Below are 13712 nucleotides of genomic sequence, written 5' to 3'. Positions count from 1 at the left end.
CTCGCTCTTGTGTTACTTAATTTAAAGTTCATAAACTGATTGAGGGCCTGGCAGTTTAATCCCAGAGGCACCAGGTGGCGCACTGGTCCCCATCTCATTGTGGATACTGATGTGAACACCTGGCAGGTGTGTTTGAAAGAACAGAAATAAGTGCTCAGAGCTTTTCATTCTGTTTTTACTGAGAACCCCAGGAGAGATAACAACTATAATGATGTAAAAATTTCTTATTTCCTTAAATCGTAAACAAAACATTACCTTGTAAATGGCATGTGAATTACGTCGGCGTAGACATGTATCCAACAAACTGGCTCAAATATGTCCATATACCAACACATTACCTTTACAGGCAGCCTTTCTCCTCTATGAAAAATGACATGAGCAACAAAACCGTTCTTATAAGGAGAAAAAGTGCCATTCTCAATGTGAATATATTCCTAAGGCTTAATATAACAACTCAGCTTTTGTACAGATAAAAACTATCATCTACCCTTGGATGAGTATGTCTCACAGAGTACAAAAATAAGAAGCTTGACCATAAAAAGTAGCTGCCACATGTCAGAAGGAACACCTTGTCAATAATTATATTTTTTCCAAGATTTAAATGACAGGTTAAACATACAAAGCTTATGACAACATAGGAGCGTGTTGATAAAGTGTTCTTTGGTCTAAAATTAAAGATTACCATTTTTCCTTTTCCACCATAGAGCCTCATGATAGGGCAGAGCCAAGCTTTCTATATTGCAAATTATACAATATGTTCAAGTAAACCGTCTGAAGATTTATGTATGTGTCTGAAACTCATAGTACCTACTATTTATCAGGCAGTAGGCTTACATATTTACATGTTTCCCAATGGTAACATGAATCAACTCTTAAACATATCATGAGACCACAGCTGACACCACACCATGGACTGAGATCAACATTTGAAATCGTTGCCTATAATGACTGCAATTTAGAATTTAAAGCTGAATCTAGTGCTGCATTTGCGGTACGACAGAGCCGATAAGAGCATAAACTAAGTTTCTTCAAATGGAAATGCAAAATGATGAGATGAGCACATGGAAAGAAAGCCTAAAAAAGGAAAAAAAAAAAAATCTAACTACTGCATTCTGTTTAGTAAGTAGCATACAGTATGTAGTTTCAGACACAATGCATGTGACCAAACTGTGAACAAAAAAAAAGGGGAAAAAAACCTGCTGCATATTCACACAAAGTTGTCACGCAGTTTCAACTTTATGAAAAATAATAGTACGGATGATGAGTCAAAAATATATGAAACATAGACATATATATATATATATATAAAAAGACAATTAGTGCTTTGTCGACTGGGTGCTGTATATTTAAAGGTGTGTGGTGCTCTCAGTCTGTTCAGAAGTATTGTCTATCTGCACACTTGATGTGGCCTCGTCAGCTGAAGTGTGTTGTAATGTGTCTCTGAGGCATGTCTCTCCATCTGCTGCTGGTGTGGCAGCGTCCTCCGGCTCGCTGTCGTCTTCCACCCCTTCGGCACTGCATTCTGACTCGTCGCTGTCACTCCCACAGGAGCTCGATGTCTCATCTTCCGAGTCGGAATAGACCTCGGCCCCATGGAAGATATAGTGATTTGGTGCTTGAAACAGGTATTGGCCTGCTGTGGGAAACAATACAGAACATTTTAAATAAATATATTATTGTGTATCTTTGCCAGCTGCTTGTTAATGGTTAATATGTGGATGAGTTGAATTAGATGTATTAATATGTTTGTAAATAAAAAAAAACATATTGTTGAGCAAAGGTTTAGTTAGTGGGGCAACACATTACCGTCTGAGTATGAACACCCCTCATGTTTCACTTTAAAATCCCCAAAAATATATTTAAATACATGTTTGAACTATAAAAAATGCCAATGCTTTCTTTACCATGATCTTAAGCTTACCCTCAAGGCGTTTGCTGATTGGACTTCTGTTGATTCGACTCATCCAGCATCGTCTACGAAATTCAAGGTTGGAGGTTTGGTTCTTTAGTTCAGCTGCCTCCTCTTTTGGTGTGCCCTCTGCTGGTAACTCTGAAGATTCAGCAGTCTCCTCGCTTGGATGCTGAGCATTTGGACAAGGCTCTTGAGGTGTAACATTATTATCAGCAGTCTCTGTGACATTCAGACTTTCTGTCTCCTCTGAAGGCGTAGTTACTGAGTCTGTACTGTGCTGCTTCTGCTCCTCCTGAGACGCGTCGCTGGAAGCAGGCAAGGCCTCACTTGGTGGCTGTTCTGGTAACCGTGGGGGTTTCTCTGTGATCTCAGTGAGTCTTACAGTGTTGTAGCAGAGCTGCTCAAAGTCTCCACTCAATCGATGACAGAGCTCATTGACAATGACGTCACAGTCCCCAAGTAGCTCCACGTCAAAGTTGAGATGAGGCAGCTGCTCCCTATTGATCAGGACCTGAGGCACTTCATGAGGAATGGAGTCTAGATGAAAAACAAAAGGAAACAGTAACACACTGCTGGTAAACACAACAGAGACATACTAGCTATTAAATGCATCCTACAGAGGCTAGAAATCCATTACTCTGAATAAAACATACTTGGGATGAGGGCAACTGGTCGGACTTTGAGTGAAGAACCAATGACAATCAAGAGGTCCACCTCGTCTTTATCCTGCTTCATGGCTCTGTGGAACATTTCTGGAAGATTCTCGCCAAAAAAGACGATGTCAGGTTTCATGATAGCCAGGGGAATATCTGGACACCGTGGACAATGAGGGACAACCTGCAGGATGAATTCATTTCATTAGCATTGCAACAAAATACTGCGTTATATTAATGCTATGCCATTTATTTTATTACAATAGACTGGCAGTCACATACTGACAGATGGTGCAAAATTTCTGGGAAGAGTTGTTAATTTAATATATTTTTATTTTTCCGCCTGGGTATATCATCACTACAGTTATAGTTTCTACTGGAGCAGAAAACCCCATGACACATTTTAAAATGTGCTAATTACATAAAAATACACATTTTACAAAGTAAATGAAGACAGACAGTAGATACCTGCTACTGCAAGTACTGCTACAAGCCCAATAAACTGTTGTTTTAGATAAACAAATGTCAAACAAGCATTCTGTAGAGTACGTTATCAAGGATGGACACGCTATATGAATCACTGTTTCCCTATAATCCAAAAAAAAAATGGTACTGGTTGATGCTTTCAAAAAGGTTTAAATCTCTTATATTTGGACAATACTAATGGCACCTATTTAACATCTTATGCCAGACAAAAATAATGTAGTTGTCAGCGTAACAATAGAGCGCCACAGAACATCCTTCATGTACATTACATAGTTCAGAAACTGAAAAAAAGTCAACTGCTTGATGAGAACTGGCAGCGTTACTTCTCCCTGCCAAAAGTCTTGTACCCATCTGTCTTTTTGCCATGGGAGTAAACATTTCTAATTTAAATTAGGATATCCTTGCTGGCTTCTGAGCACTTGTGTTTCTTGATACAACACATCATTTCACACCATTTGACTTCTCACAGCAGGAGAAAATAAAAATGACAAATGACATTAACATGGCAATGTTCCAGCAATTTGTGTAGCAATCAGGGATGTTACAGGTTACCCCTGTGTTTAAAAAGCACAAATATCTGCTCTGAAAAGGGTGAAATCAACTATTGTTTTTGCAGTCTGTGTTATGTTTGCAAGCAATGTCTGGCATACAAAAGACCTCCAACAGCAAATGTACACAGATAACTCTCCTTGGACCCTGCAGGACTCTTCACTGGAAACTACACACTAAGAAGGATTTTTAGGTAATATTACAACCCAAAATGATGGAGGTTGTTTATTTTGGACAATACAGTCTGTTGTGTGTTTTCTAAGCATTGCTGCAGGTGGTAATGGGCTATATAATAGGCTTTTGGAGCTGCTGGATTTTTCAAAAACATTTGTTGGGGGACTTTGATGATGTTGTGCATGTAAATTTGTCATCCTGGATCAGCTTGTAATGAATAAATACCTGGTTAAAGATGTCTTCCCTTATAGCCTCACAATCCACTTTGTGTTTACAGACGAGACAGGATGCGGTTGCAAACGACCCTGAAATAAAACAGATATTATTGACCTTCCACCATCAACAAGAACCGCACTGAAGTAAATAAAATAAAATGAGCAAAAACCATCTGTTAAGACGTGTCGCTCACCATGACACTGGATAATCCGCTGAACTCCAGCCACTTGCTCTAATGTGTCAATGTTCTGTGTGTAATTGCGCAGCAGCTTGCCCTGCTTATCCAGCATAGATATAAATCTGTGACAGGGCGAAGGTTGGAACTGGCCAGGATAGATTTCCTGTAACAAAAAGAACACAATCAACTTGTTAAGAAAATCCAAACCTTGCTGTTGTCATGCACATGATACTAGTCACTCTACTGGCTTTTCTTGATCGTTCATTTGAAATACTTTGTTAACGGTTAAAGCCTGAATAAGCTTAGTCTAAAAACCCAAATGGAAACTTTTTATGCCAAATCAATACAAATACAAGCCAGTAGCCTCATTCTACAGTTAAACCTCATGACAGCAGATAACTCTTGAATTATTGAATGAATGTGATGAATGAAGATCCACATGCGAGCTTCTATATCTATGCGTGTATTACTAATACCTTACAAAAATGTATATGAGTATGCATAATTTAAAAAAAAAATATTATCTTATACTGTATACTACACATCAGAAACAATCCAATATTTTAATGTGTTAACTTTGGGAAAAAAATGCACAGACTCCATGAACAAACCTTAGCAAACTTGAAAAAGGGCCTAGGATCCCGTCGAAAGTATTCAATGTCAAACATAGCTTGAGGATCTGGAAGATCGGGAAAATCAACAGCAAGTCGGGCATAAATTCCATCTCTGGAGCGAAAGTCTGGTATTCCACATGAAACCGACACCTGCAAGGGAACAAAAAAACATTCAAGCTTTCTGGTTTAATTGTACGAACATTTCTAAACTAAAAACACTGTAATTAAAATAGTCCAGCTGCAAAACTTTAGATGCATACCCCAGCACCAGTCAGCACAAGGATCCTTTTACTTTCATGTAGTAGCCTGACCACATCTTCGAGGGTGTTTATATCCTTCCGCTTCTTTCTTTTTGGAGGCTCTGAGATGTTAATGATGATCTGCCACAATGTCATGTCATCCAAGTCTGGTGGGAGCACTGTCTCTGGCAGCAAATCCCTCAGAATGGTCCTTGGATCCGTCTCTCTGATGTGTTGCTGGATGAAACTGTAGGAACCTGAGCAAGAATATGACGCCTCACAATGACTTGTTTTCTCAAATGTACGCGTGGTGTCACTGCGGACAATTCTAACGTAGTTTAAGTAACTTCCTACATAAAAACTACTATCAGATAAGTCATAAAGGCTACTGCAGCTACACGGTTCATGGCAAATGTTACTACGATTCATCCAATTACCTATTTGCGGTTGAGGAGTCCAGTCGCTGGAGCTTGCATGTGAGGATCTGTCATCTTCCTCGTTGATGTGGTCCGGTGTGACAGCCAGACCGTTCGTGGGAAGATCGTCGTGTCCAAGAAAATCTGTGCATACAAACATTTGGAAAATTAACGAGTAAAATTAAATATAAGTAGAAGCAGTCTCCTGTAACAACAATGAGCCGTTTCAACCAAAATCCACGAGAACACTCTGTACAGTAGTAACGTAAAAAAAAAAAAAAGAAGTGAACATTACCGGGAGGGACACATAAACCGGCTAACAAATGCTATGTTGCTAACGAAGTTTGGTGCCGGGAAGGACGAAAGTTAAGTCCACACTGACTGTGTCGCCGACAGTTTTCTCTTTCATTTTAGCGTCAAGTAAACAAAACTATACAGAAAAGTTGTCGTCTTGAGAGGAACACAACTCACAGCGCTTACCAATCGTCACTGTATTCAATGTTAGCAAACTAATAAACTTATTTTCAGTTTCACATTCGGCTAACTCGCCGGTTAAGTTGGTAAAGCAAACACTGCCCACTTCAAGTCCCGTTAAAACTTAAAGCTTTGTTAAATGTCCCTCTCTTTTCATACCTGCGCTCTCCTCAGTTGCACCAAAGACGGTGCTGTCGTCTAGTTTCCCAACTGGTTTGTGCGGCTCGGAAACCAGCAGTCCCAGTCCATTGTTGTCTCCGCCTAGCGCTGCTGGGGCCTGTTCTACCGCCATCACCGGCTTCGCTTCCTTCTCCGCTGGCTGCGCACAATTCACCGCCGCCTCCCAGCTCTCTGTGGCCGCGGAGACGCAGGAGAACTGGTCGGCTTCGGCTCCTTTGAACCCATAGTTAGTCGCTGGACTGATTTTCGACCTTTTCGCGGCAGGTTCGTCCATATCGGAGGCGCCTGAAAAGGCCGTTCCGAGACTGCTCTCTCCGTCCGCCATCTTCAGCCCGCAGAGCCGCTGAGCAGATCCTTCCTCTCGGACAGCTGGCTCATTTGCATAGCGCACGTGACTCGTTCTCCACCAGTAGTCACGCGGGGGACGTCCCCCTGTGACGTCGCCAACATAAAACCATAACAAAATGATGCTGCGTTCAAACGCTGTCAGGACAAGTCAAAGGCAAACGCTCACTGATGATTAGACTGAACTGGGAGCAAAAGGCTTAGAACTTTTTCGATAACAGAATGAGAGTCCTATTTATAGATTTCAAAACTTTTGTGTTCCGGGAAGCAGTTGAACTTTTAGTCACAACAAAAATAAAAAATATATAATTTTTATTTTATTGTTGTTTTTTTTAAGGACGCCACATGATAAGTAGCCTTGTCAACGAAAATACCATTTATCGCAATGCCAATTACTTTGTTCTTCATCTCCTAATGCTACTTTTAGTTTTTGTTTCGTGTCTCTGTGAATAAATCTGCCGAGTAAAACTTTTAAGTCAACCCCTGAACGCCGCATGCGTCATACGTTGAAAAAGGGGCAGCTGAAATATTCCCACAACTCAAAGAGAGATCCTCATTGACAAATCTAACCAGCTGTCAGTGTCTTAAATCTTAACCTACCGCTGGCCTAGGGGGGCAATAATCAGATCAACTTTGAGGATACGGTCAGTGAATGATCCACAGCAGAGAGGAGATCATCAGCAACCCCTGAACTGAACAACTGTGGTCTGAGGCAGCAACATTCACGTCGCTTCGTTTAAAACAAAATAAATCCATACGTGTTCCTGTGACAGGTTTTTATGGAGGCTGTTTTGAGCTGCAAACCAGAGGACTTGGAGGATTACTACGGGTTGTTAGGATGTGATGAACTGTCATCGGTAAGTTGTGGCCAGTGGGTTTTACGGCTCAGGCTATTTGCTGGATGACACAACGCTTGTGAGGATCTACAATGTAAAACATGCTGGTTTAAGAATTGAGAAGCGGAACAACAACTTAAAATAGTGAATGTACGCCAACCATCAGCATCCTGTGCGTTGTTTAACCCAAAGGTTCAGTGATCGTATGAGCTGCAGAGATTAGTCAGAACCAGCAGAGACCTGTTGATGCTTCTCCGAAAAATGTCAAAGTCGTCCTGCGTCATTCAGCGTCTGTCTGACGGACAGCATTTCTACTTTATTTATTTATGTAGCTACAACAAGTGAGAATACACGGCCTGAGTATCCGAGGTGTATATATGTATATATATTTGTTTGTTTGTTTGTTTGAAAAAAGTTAAATCTCATAACTGGTCTGTGCAGAATTTCTAAAGGCAGTAGAGAAATACTTTTGTAATAATATCCTTTGATGCTTAAATACAAATAAAAGCCGACAATAGACGTGTTGTATTCCATTTGTTGAATATATTTATTAGTATTTAAAGGGGGAAGCAGAAGAAATGTAAGTTAAAATAAAGAATAAAAATACAAACAGAAGTAAAAAATAAATAAACAAAAAATAGATAAGAATAGAACAGAAAAGCACCTTCAGGAAAAAAATAAAAATAAATTAAACAATCATCTACTTTTAAGAAAGACCTTTAGTTAAGCCGATTCCAGCATGCAAACACTGCTCAGTGTAACATTAAGTTAATTTTTTCACCTCCAGGCAGCAGATTATGGACTGATTTGTTATTTGTTATGAGTTCTTGTGTAATGGGGCTTTAGGGCTGAATTTTCTCTTCATTACCTGGGTTGGTCACCCAGATTACTATTCAATAAAAATAATTGTAAAAAAACAAATAAATAAAAAGAGCATCAGTAACATATATGTACTGATTTCACTCTAACTGGTAAAAGTGGCTCTTCTGGTGTAGCTCAGTGGTTTTCAAATGCTTTTGTCACAAGGCCTTTACATATGATTATAGCTGTAAATCATTATAAAATAGACTAATTCTAAGGCACACAGTTAGAGAACCACTTGTCTAGTGAGCCTGCACTGATACTGATGTGGATTCAGCATAAAAATAAAGTGAGATGACCTGACTATGCAGAGAACAGTGTGTCACATTTTACATCCATTTCACTGTGTAATAACTTAAATCATGGTGCAATTATCAGGTTAAAATCCAGGCTGAACTGAGCTCCTAATGTTTCTACAGTCTAACAATGCAAACAATAACATTATAAAATCTTTTAAGAGCAACATCCAGGATGGGAACATCAACACCCATATCGGCTGTGAGGTTTTTTTTTCATGGTAATTGCTACTCAGGCAAAGAATAACACTGAACAACACAGAACTAGTACAGCTGAAGGTCTCAAACACACGGATCATTATCATTTTCATGAGCAAATAGAACTGACCAGATTCATTAAATCACTGAATATTATTTTCTGTGTGTTGTATGTTGAATTTGTTTGAGAATTTCTTAATAAAAATGTATTGTACAATGAATGTATGCATGTACAATGAATATATATTTTATATCTATTTTTCTGCATATAAAATATGTTGTTTTTTGTTTTTCCTTTCAGACTGAACAGATTCTCAATGAATACAAGATCCGAGCCTTGGCCTGTCACCCAGACAAACACTTAGACAACCCAAGAGCAGGTAAAAACAATATATAGTTAGTCACAGTTTTCTTGTTTATCACACAAAGAGTAAACGTCTCTTTCTGATGTCTTGACTTCAAAACAAGTTATGTTATTGGCAAGCTGCTTACAACTGACTATGTTGAAAAGGTTATGTATTTCACCTTATTCTGTCTGCATAATATTCCACATCATCCATCCATCCATTGTCTATACACCGAGTAATCCCCACTAGAGTAATATTCCATGTCAGACCCTGATATTTTCTTTCTTTCTTTCTGACAGTGACAGATTTCCAAAAGCTGCAGGAAGCCAAAGAAGTGTTATGCAATGAAACCAAAAGAAAGAACTATGACCTGTGGAAAAGAAGCGGTGTTACTATTCCATTCCATGACTGGCAAGCCTTGAATGACTCAGTAAAAACTGTATGAAATGTCTTTTCTCTGGATTAAAAAAAAAACAATGCTGTGTAATATCTGTGACTGAGTAGAAGCTGATGATCTGTTTGCAGTCGATGCACTGGGCTGTGAGAAATAAGAAGGAACCAATGTTGGAGGCCCCCAAACCAGAAGCTCCAGTCACTTCACAAGCTGAGTACTGTGAGGAAGATGCACCAGGAATCTCTTCATGTGACGATGTGCCATCCTCAGGTAAGTGAAATTAGAAATAGTTGCAAAGTAATAAAAAGCAGAACAAACATTCTCTTTTAAAGAAGCGTTCTTGTGCAAAACACGCCAAAATTAATCCAAATAACAGAAGGAAGTGGCCAGTAAGTGCACAGAAATACGGTGTGTTTTTGACTGACGTTCACAGAAGAAGGATAATCAGTGAATAATCAGTGAATAATCAGAGCAGCACTGCAGGTTACTACAGAAAGAAAAACTCAGGCTGCTCAAGACCCCTTTTGGTGTGACGTTAAGGTCATAGAATATTGAAATAAGGACACTTTGGCGCTCATATGAAAGAAGGGCTGCACGCCCACCCAATTTTTTGTGGAGGGTTGCATTTTGCACTTCAAAGCTTCCACTTTAATGCTCTGAGGTTTGAGAACTGGACAAGAGGCCGCTGTCGTGAGTTTTTATTCATTTCATGTAATTTTTTAATATCAGGCCACAGGGCTGCATGTGTATCTGCTGCTCACGCGTTCATTTATTTATTCATTCAGCCTTTATTCAAATGTCAGGAAATCAATGAAATCATTCCCTCATTCAATTAAACCACGCAAAAAGCTCACATAGTTAAAACCAGTTAAATTCAAGAGCCGAGTAGAATGTAGTCGTGGTTTTAAATCAGCCTATAGATACACGTGTTTCAAATTTTAATGTCTTTTGGAAAGTGTTCTATCGTTGTGAACAAAACTTTGCATACACTACATACACTGAATTTTCTATGATGGAATCACTGAAAGCTATGCTTTCTCACATAAAAAAGGAAAAATCATGCATTTAGGTTCTTTCACAGATTCATTATAGGTCCTCTGGAAACATGGCAAAATTTGACAGGTCAAAAATATACATACACCAACCTGAATTATTAGTTTTAGTGATCTAGGAAGCCATGGTAGTCAAGTCTCCTTAGCAGTATGGCCTCTTCATTTCTTGTAAGTTAATGCGATAGAGCCCGTTTGATACACAAATTAGACTCAAACACTACAGTAAGAAAGTCTGAGGAGCTCAGCAAAGATCTGATGTTCAGAGGGGAGAATGTGAGGCCTTTAACTCCTAAGAACATACTTACTGTCAAGTATGAGGGTTGGAAGTATTACACTCTGGGGCTGTTTTGATGCCAGTGGAACTGGTGCTTTAAAGAAAGTAAATTGAATATTAAAAAAGGAAGATTACCATCATATGCTTAAGGAAAACCTGAAACCATCAGTCAGAAGGTTGGGTCTGGGATGCAGGTAGGTGTCCCAACAAGACAATGACTCCAAACCACATCAAAAGTGGTGAAGAAATGGCTAAATCTGGCTGGAATGAAGGTTTTAGACTGGCCTCCCCAAAGTCCTGACTAAAACCCTATCAAGAACCTGTGGACTGTGATGAAGAAACAAGTTTGTGTTGGAAAGCGAAAAAAATTTAGTTTAATTGTACTAATCCTGCCAAAGATACAACCCAAAGCTTGTGGACGTCTACCTGACTACCTGACTAGTTGGAGTGAAAATGGCCAAAGGGTGTGTAACTAAATATTAACATTGCTCTATGTATATTTTTGACCCAGCAGATTTTGTCATATTTCCAGAAGACCTGTGATAAATCTATGTAAGAACCACAATGCTCTGTTGTTGTATTTTGTGGCAGAAGCAAGGATTTAATGGTTCCATTAAAGAAAATTCAAAGGTATAGGGATCACTGGAAGCTCTAGACTGCTATCATATACATGATTTTTACAAGTGTATGTAAACTTTTGTAACGTGTGCTGCGCAAGAACTGAAAGCAATTTTCCCAAGATAAATGCTGGAATTCAGGATTTTAAACAACAAGCTAAAAACGTAATGGAAACGAAGGATGACTGTAGGAGCAGTACAATAAAGAAGTGATATATACGAAAGCACGGTGCTGTTTAAGGCTTTATAGTTAAATAGAAATCAATCCTTGCTATGGCTTTGTGTCCAAGATATCAGTATAACCTTTTCATGCAAAATGCACTGATGAGCAAAATAGCTGATGAATCTTGGAGTCGAGTGATAAACTGAATCTCAGGGTTTAGGATTGGATGCAGATGCGTGTCTATAGATAACATCACCATAATCCAAAACAGACAAGAAGGCTGCCTCACTTATCTGCTTCCTACTGCGTAATGTTAACTTTGTTTACCTGCAGTTTCACCGGAAAATTGAAAGCTCCCTGTGGTTGGCCTCTGTTTCACCCTCCTGTCTGGAGGGCTTTAAAACTGATTCATTAAAAAAAAGCACTGACAAGAGCCTTGTTACACTGACAAATGTGTAGAGCAAGAAGTCAGCCATAATTTCACTGACAGATACGTATAAGTCAGTCTTGCTGTAAACTGCGTCACAGTAAAAGCGGTTCTGGTTGGAAATTTTTTTATGTTAACTGATACTGACAAGCAGCATCATTACAACTGTACCACACAATCATTTAGACAGTAAAATGGGAACAAACCTCAGGTGTACTGGGTGAAGAAAGTTCGATTGTGATGCTGGTATAGTAAAAATCAGAGCTTTACATTATTGAGACAACATGACTTTGCCAGATCAGTCTTTTATTTTCTTTTGTCTATATTTAGTGTTACATCGTCATTGAAACCTTACGCGTCATATCTACTGAACAGTTTCTTCTCGCATTCCCTGTTTACTCTCTTTTTACATCATGGAGGATGTGTTGTGTGTGCAGAAATAAACCTATAAATCTACCTTTTTATCATTTTTTCTTAGGTGATTACTGCCATCGACGTTTCCGTTGGACTGCTGACTCACCATCTAGTCTGCTGCAGAAGTTTAGAAATTATGAAATATAAATGTGTTCAGAATATGTGTCTGTGCATCGCTGTCGTCACGTATAGACTTGGGAGCCTGTTAAATGTGGAGTCTGTGATTCAGGAGAAAGATCTCATATCCCTTCCTTTCCCCCGTCATGCGCACGAGGACGAACTTGCACAAACTCTACTAACGCCGTTTTTAAAATGGTTAATAGTCTATAAGGAGACATTCACTGAATTAGGCCTGAAGTGCATTTGATTAGAACCACAAACTCCTCCTTTAACTGTGGCAGGTTTTGTGCATGTGTCCCGTGACTCCACTGAATCTTGTGGAAATAGTGAGCTGTTGTGAATGTGTCTGCTGTAAGTGTGAAACAATATGTTCTGTGAATATATTATGATGCTGGTTCACTTGCTTTGCTATTGCGTTTTTATGTTCCCTAACGCACAATGGAGGCGTAATTATGCCTGATCCTGAAGTACCTTTAATGCTGTCATGTGTTTTTCTGTGTTGCTGATGTTGGGAACATAATACTGAAACATGCCATATACACTGTTTTGATTATGTTTGTTATTTAATGGTAATGCCATGTTGCTTCTTTGAATTGGAACATTTACTTTGCCGCTATTGTGGATTTGCATTACATTTTCAGTGACTTTTGGTCTGAATTTAGTGCTCCAGACTTTCTTTTTTTCCTTTTGCACAGATGCGATGGGGTTTTATCAGATGTAATTCAGACCATCTGACCAACCAACAGACAAATATGACACTTTATTCTGCAGAAACCCACAAATTCTTTATTTTACTTTGAACACAACCTGAAATGGAGACAAGGTTCCAAATCTTTAAATAAAGTGTACCTGTGAAATGGCTTACTGTCATGCTTCTGTATGTTTCTGTAATTCCTGTGATTAAAAAAAAACAAAACACATCCCGTCTCTCACATCTTATCCTCACAAACCTAAACTACAAAACAACTCAAACTTTAAATATTGTCTATGTATTAGAAATTTCACAATAAATAAAATGACATTAATTTTAGCAACAGTATTAATGTAAGTGTCCTAAATCATCTGTATCTAAACGCATTATTCAGTAAAGACAAGGAAACAACTAGAATGAAAGATGTAAAAAAGTAAGTGTGAAAATACAGGGTAAGATATGTAAAAATATGATATGTTAATAAAAGAGAACAGAAGACAACTGATATGATTTTCATCTTATGGGTGAAAGGTTTAAAACAACCCAAGCTTGGTTTTTACTAAATAAACTGAACTTTTATTTATTT

The 13712-nt window shown here is 38.8% G+C and overlaps 2 protein-coding genes across 2 annotated transcripts; one reads left to right on the top strand and one right to left on the bottom strand.

Moving 5' to 3' along the window:
- Window positions 1-154: 154 nt before the first annotated feature.
- Window positions 155-6438, bottom strand: sirt1 (sirtuin 1). Its single transcript, XM_008304779.1, has 9 exons — window positions 6071-6438; window positions 5459-5581; window positions 5043-5278; window positions 4780-4932; window positions 4184-4331; window positions 4000-4079; window positions 2566-2749; window positions 1922-2449; window positions 155-1636 (listed from the first exon to the last, which is right to left on the bottom strand). Exons 1-9 carry the CDS (start codon window positions 6414-6416, stop codon window positions 1347-1349), a joined length of 2088 nt encoding a protein of 695 aa, XP_008303001.1. The 5' UTR covers window positions 6417-6438; the 3' UTR covers window positions 155-1346.
- A 538-nt stretch (window positions 6439-6976) lies between these two features.
- On the top strand, window positions 6977-13292 carry dnajc12 (DnaJ (Hsp40) homolog, subfamily C, member 12). The gene is made up of 5 exons (XM_008304778.1): window positions 6977-7293; window positions 8929-9007; window positions 9274-9413; window positions 9500-9638; window positions 12380-13292. Exons 1-5 carry the CDS (start codon window positions 7216-7218, stop codon window positions 12460-12462), a joined length of 519 nt encoding a protein of 172 aa, XP_008303000.1. The 5' UTR covers window positions 6977-7215; the 3' UTR covers window positions 12463-13292.
- Window positions 13293-13712: the final 420 nt, after the last annotated feature.

The sequence above is a fragment of the Stegastes partitus genome, unplaced genomic scaffold, assembly GCF_000690725.1.
Source record: "Stegastes partitus isolate 25-593 unplaced genomic scaffold, Stegastes_partitus-1.0.2 Scaffold2318, whole genome shotgun sequence".
Classification (NCBI taxonomy): domain Eukaryota; kingdom Metazoa; phylum Chordata; class Actinopteri; family Pomacentridae; genus Stegastes; species Stegastes partitus.
Note: the sequence above shows the minus strand (reverse complement) of the source record. Positions and strands in the feature narration are given on the sequence as shown.

What these genes read in the sequence shown, in the direction of transcription:
- dnajc12 (XM_008304778.1), top strand. Translation starts at nt 7,216, where the DNA reads ATGGAGGCTGTTTTGAGCTGCAAACCAGAGGACTTGGAGGATTACTAC. An exon ending in CTTAGACAACCCAAGAGCAG is followed by an intron (nt 9,008 to 9,273) that starts GTAAAAACAATA and finishes TCTTTCTGACAG; the next exon opens with TGACAGATTTCCAAAAGCTG. An exon ending in TGACGATGTGCCATCCTCAG is followed by an intron (nt 9,639 to 12,379) that starts GTAAGTGAAATT and finishes ATTTTTTCTTAG; the next exon opens with GTGATTACTGCCATCGACGT.
- sirt1 (XM_008304779.1), bottom strand. Translation starts at nt 6,416, where the DNA reads ATGGCGGACGGAGAGAGCAGTCTCGGAACGGCCTTTTCAGGCGCCTCC. An exon ending in TGCAACTGAGGAGAGCGCAG is followed by an intron (nt 5,582 to 6,070) that starts GTATGAAAAGAG and finishes TTGTATGCACAG; the next exon opens with ATTTTCTTGGACACGACGAT. An exon ending in GACTCCTCAACCGCAAATAG is followed by an intron (nt 5,279 to 5,458) that starts GTAATTGGATGA and finishes ATTCTTGCTCAG; the next exon opens with GTTCCTACAGTTTCATCCAG.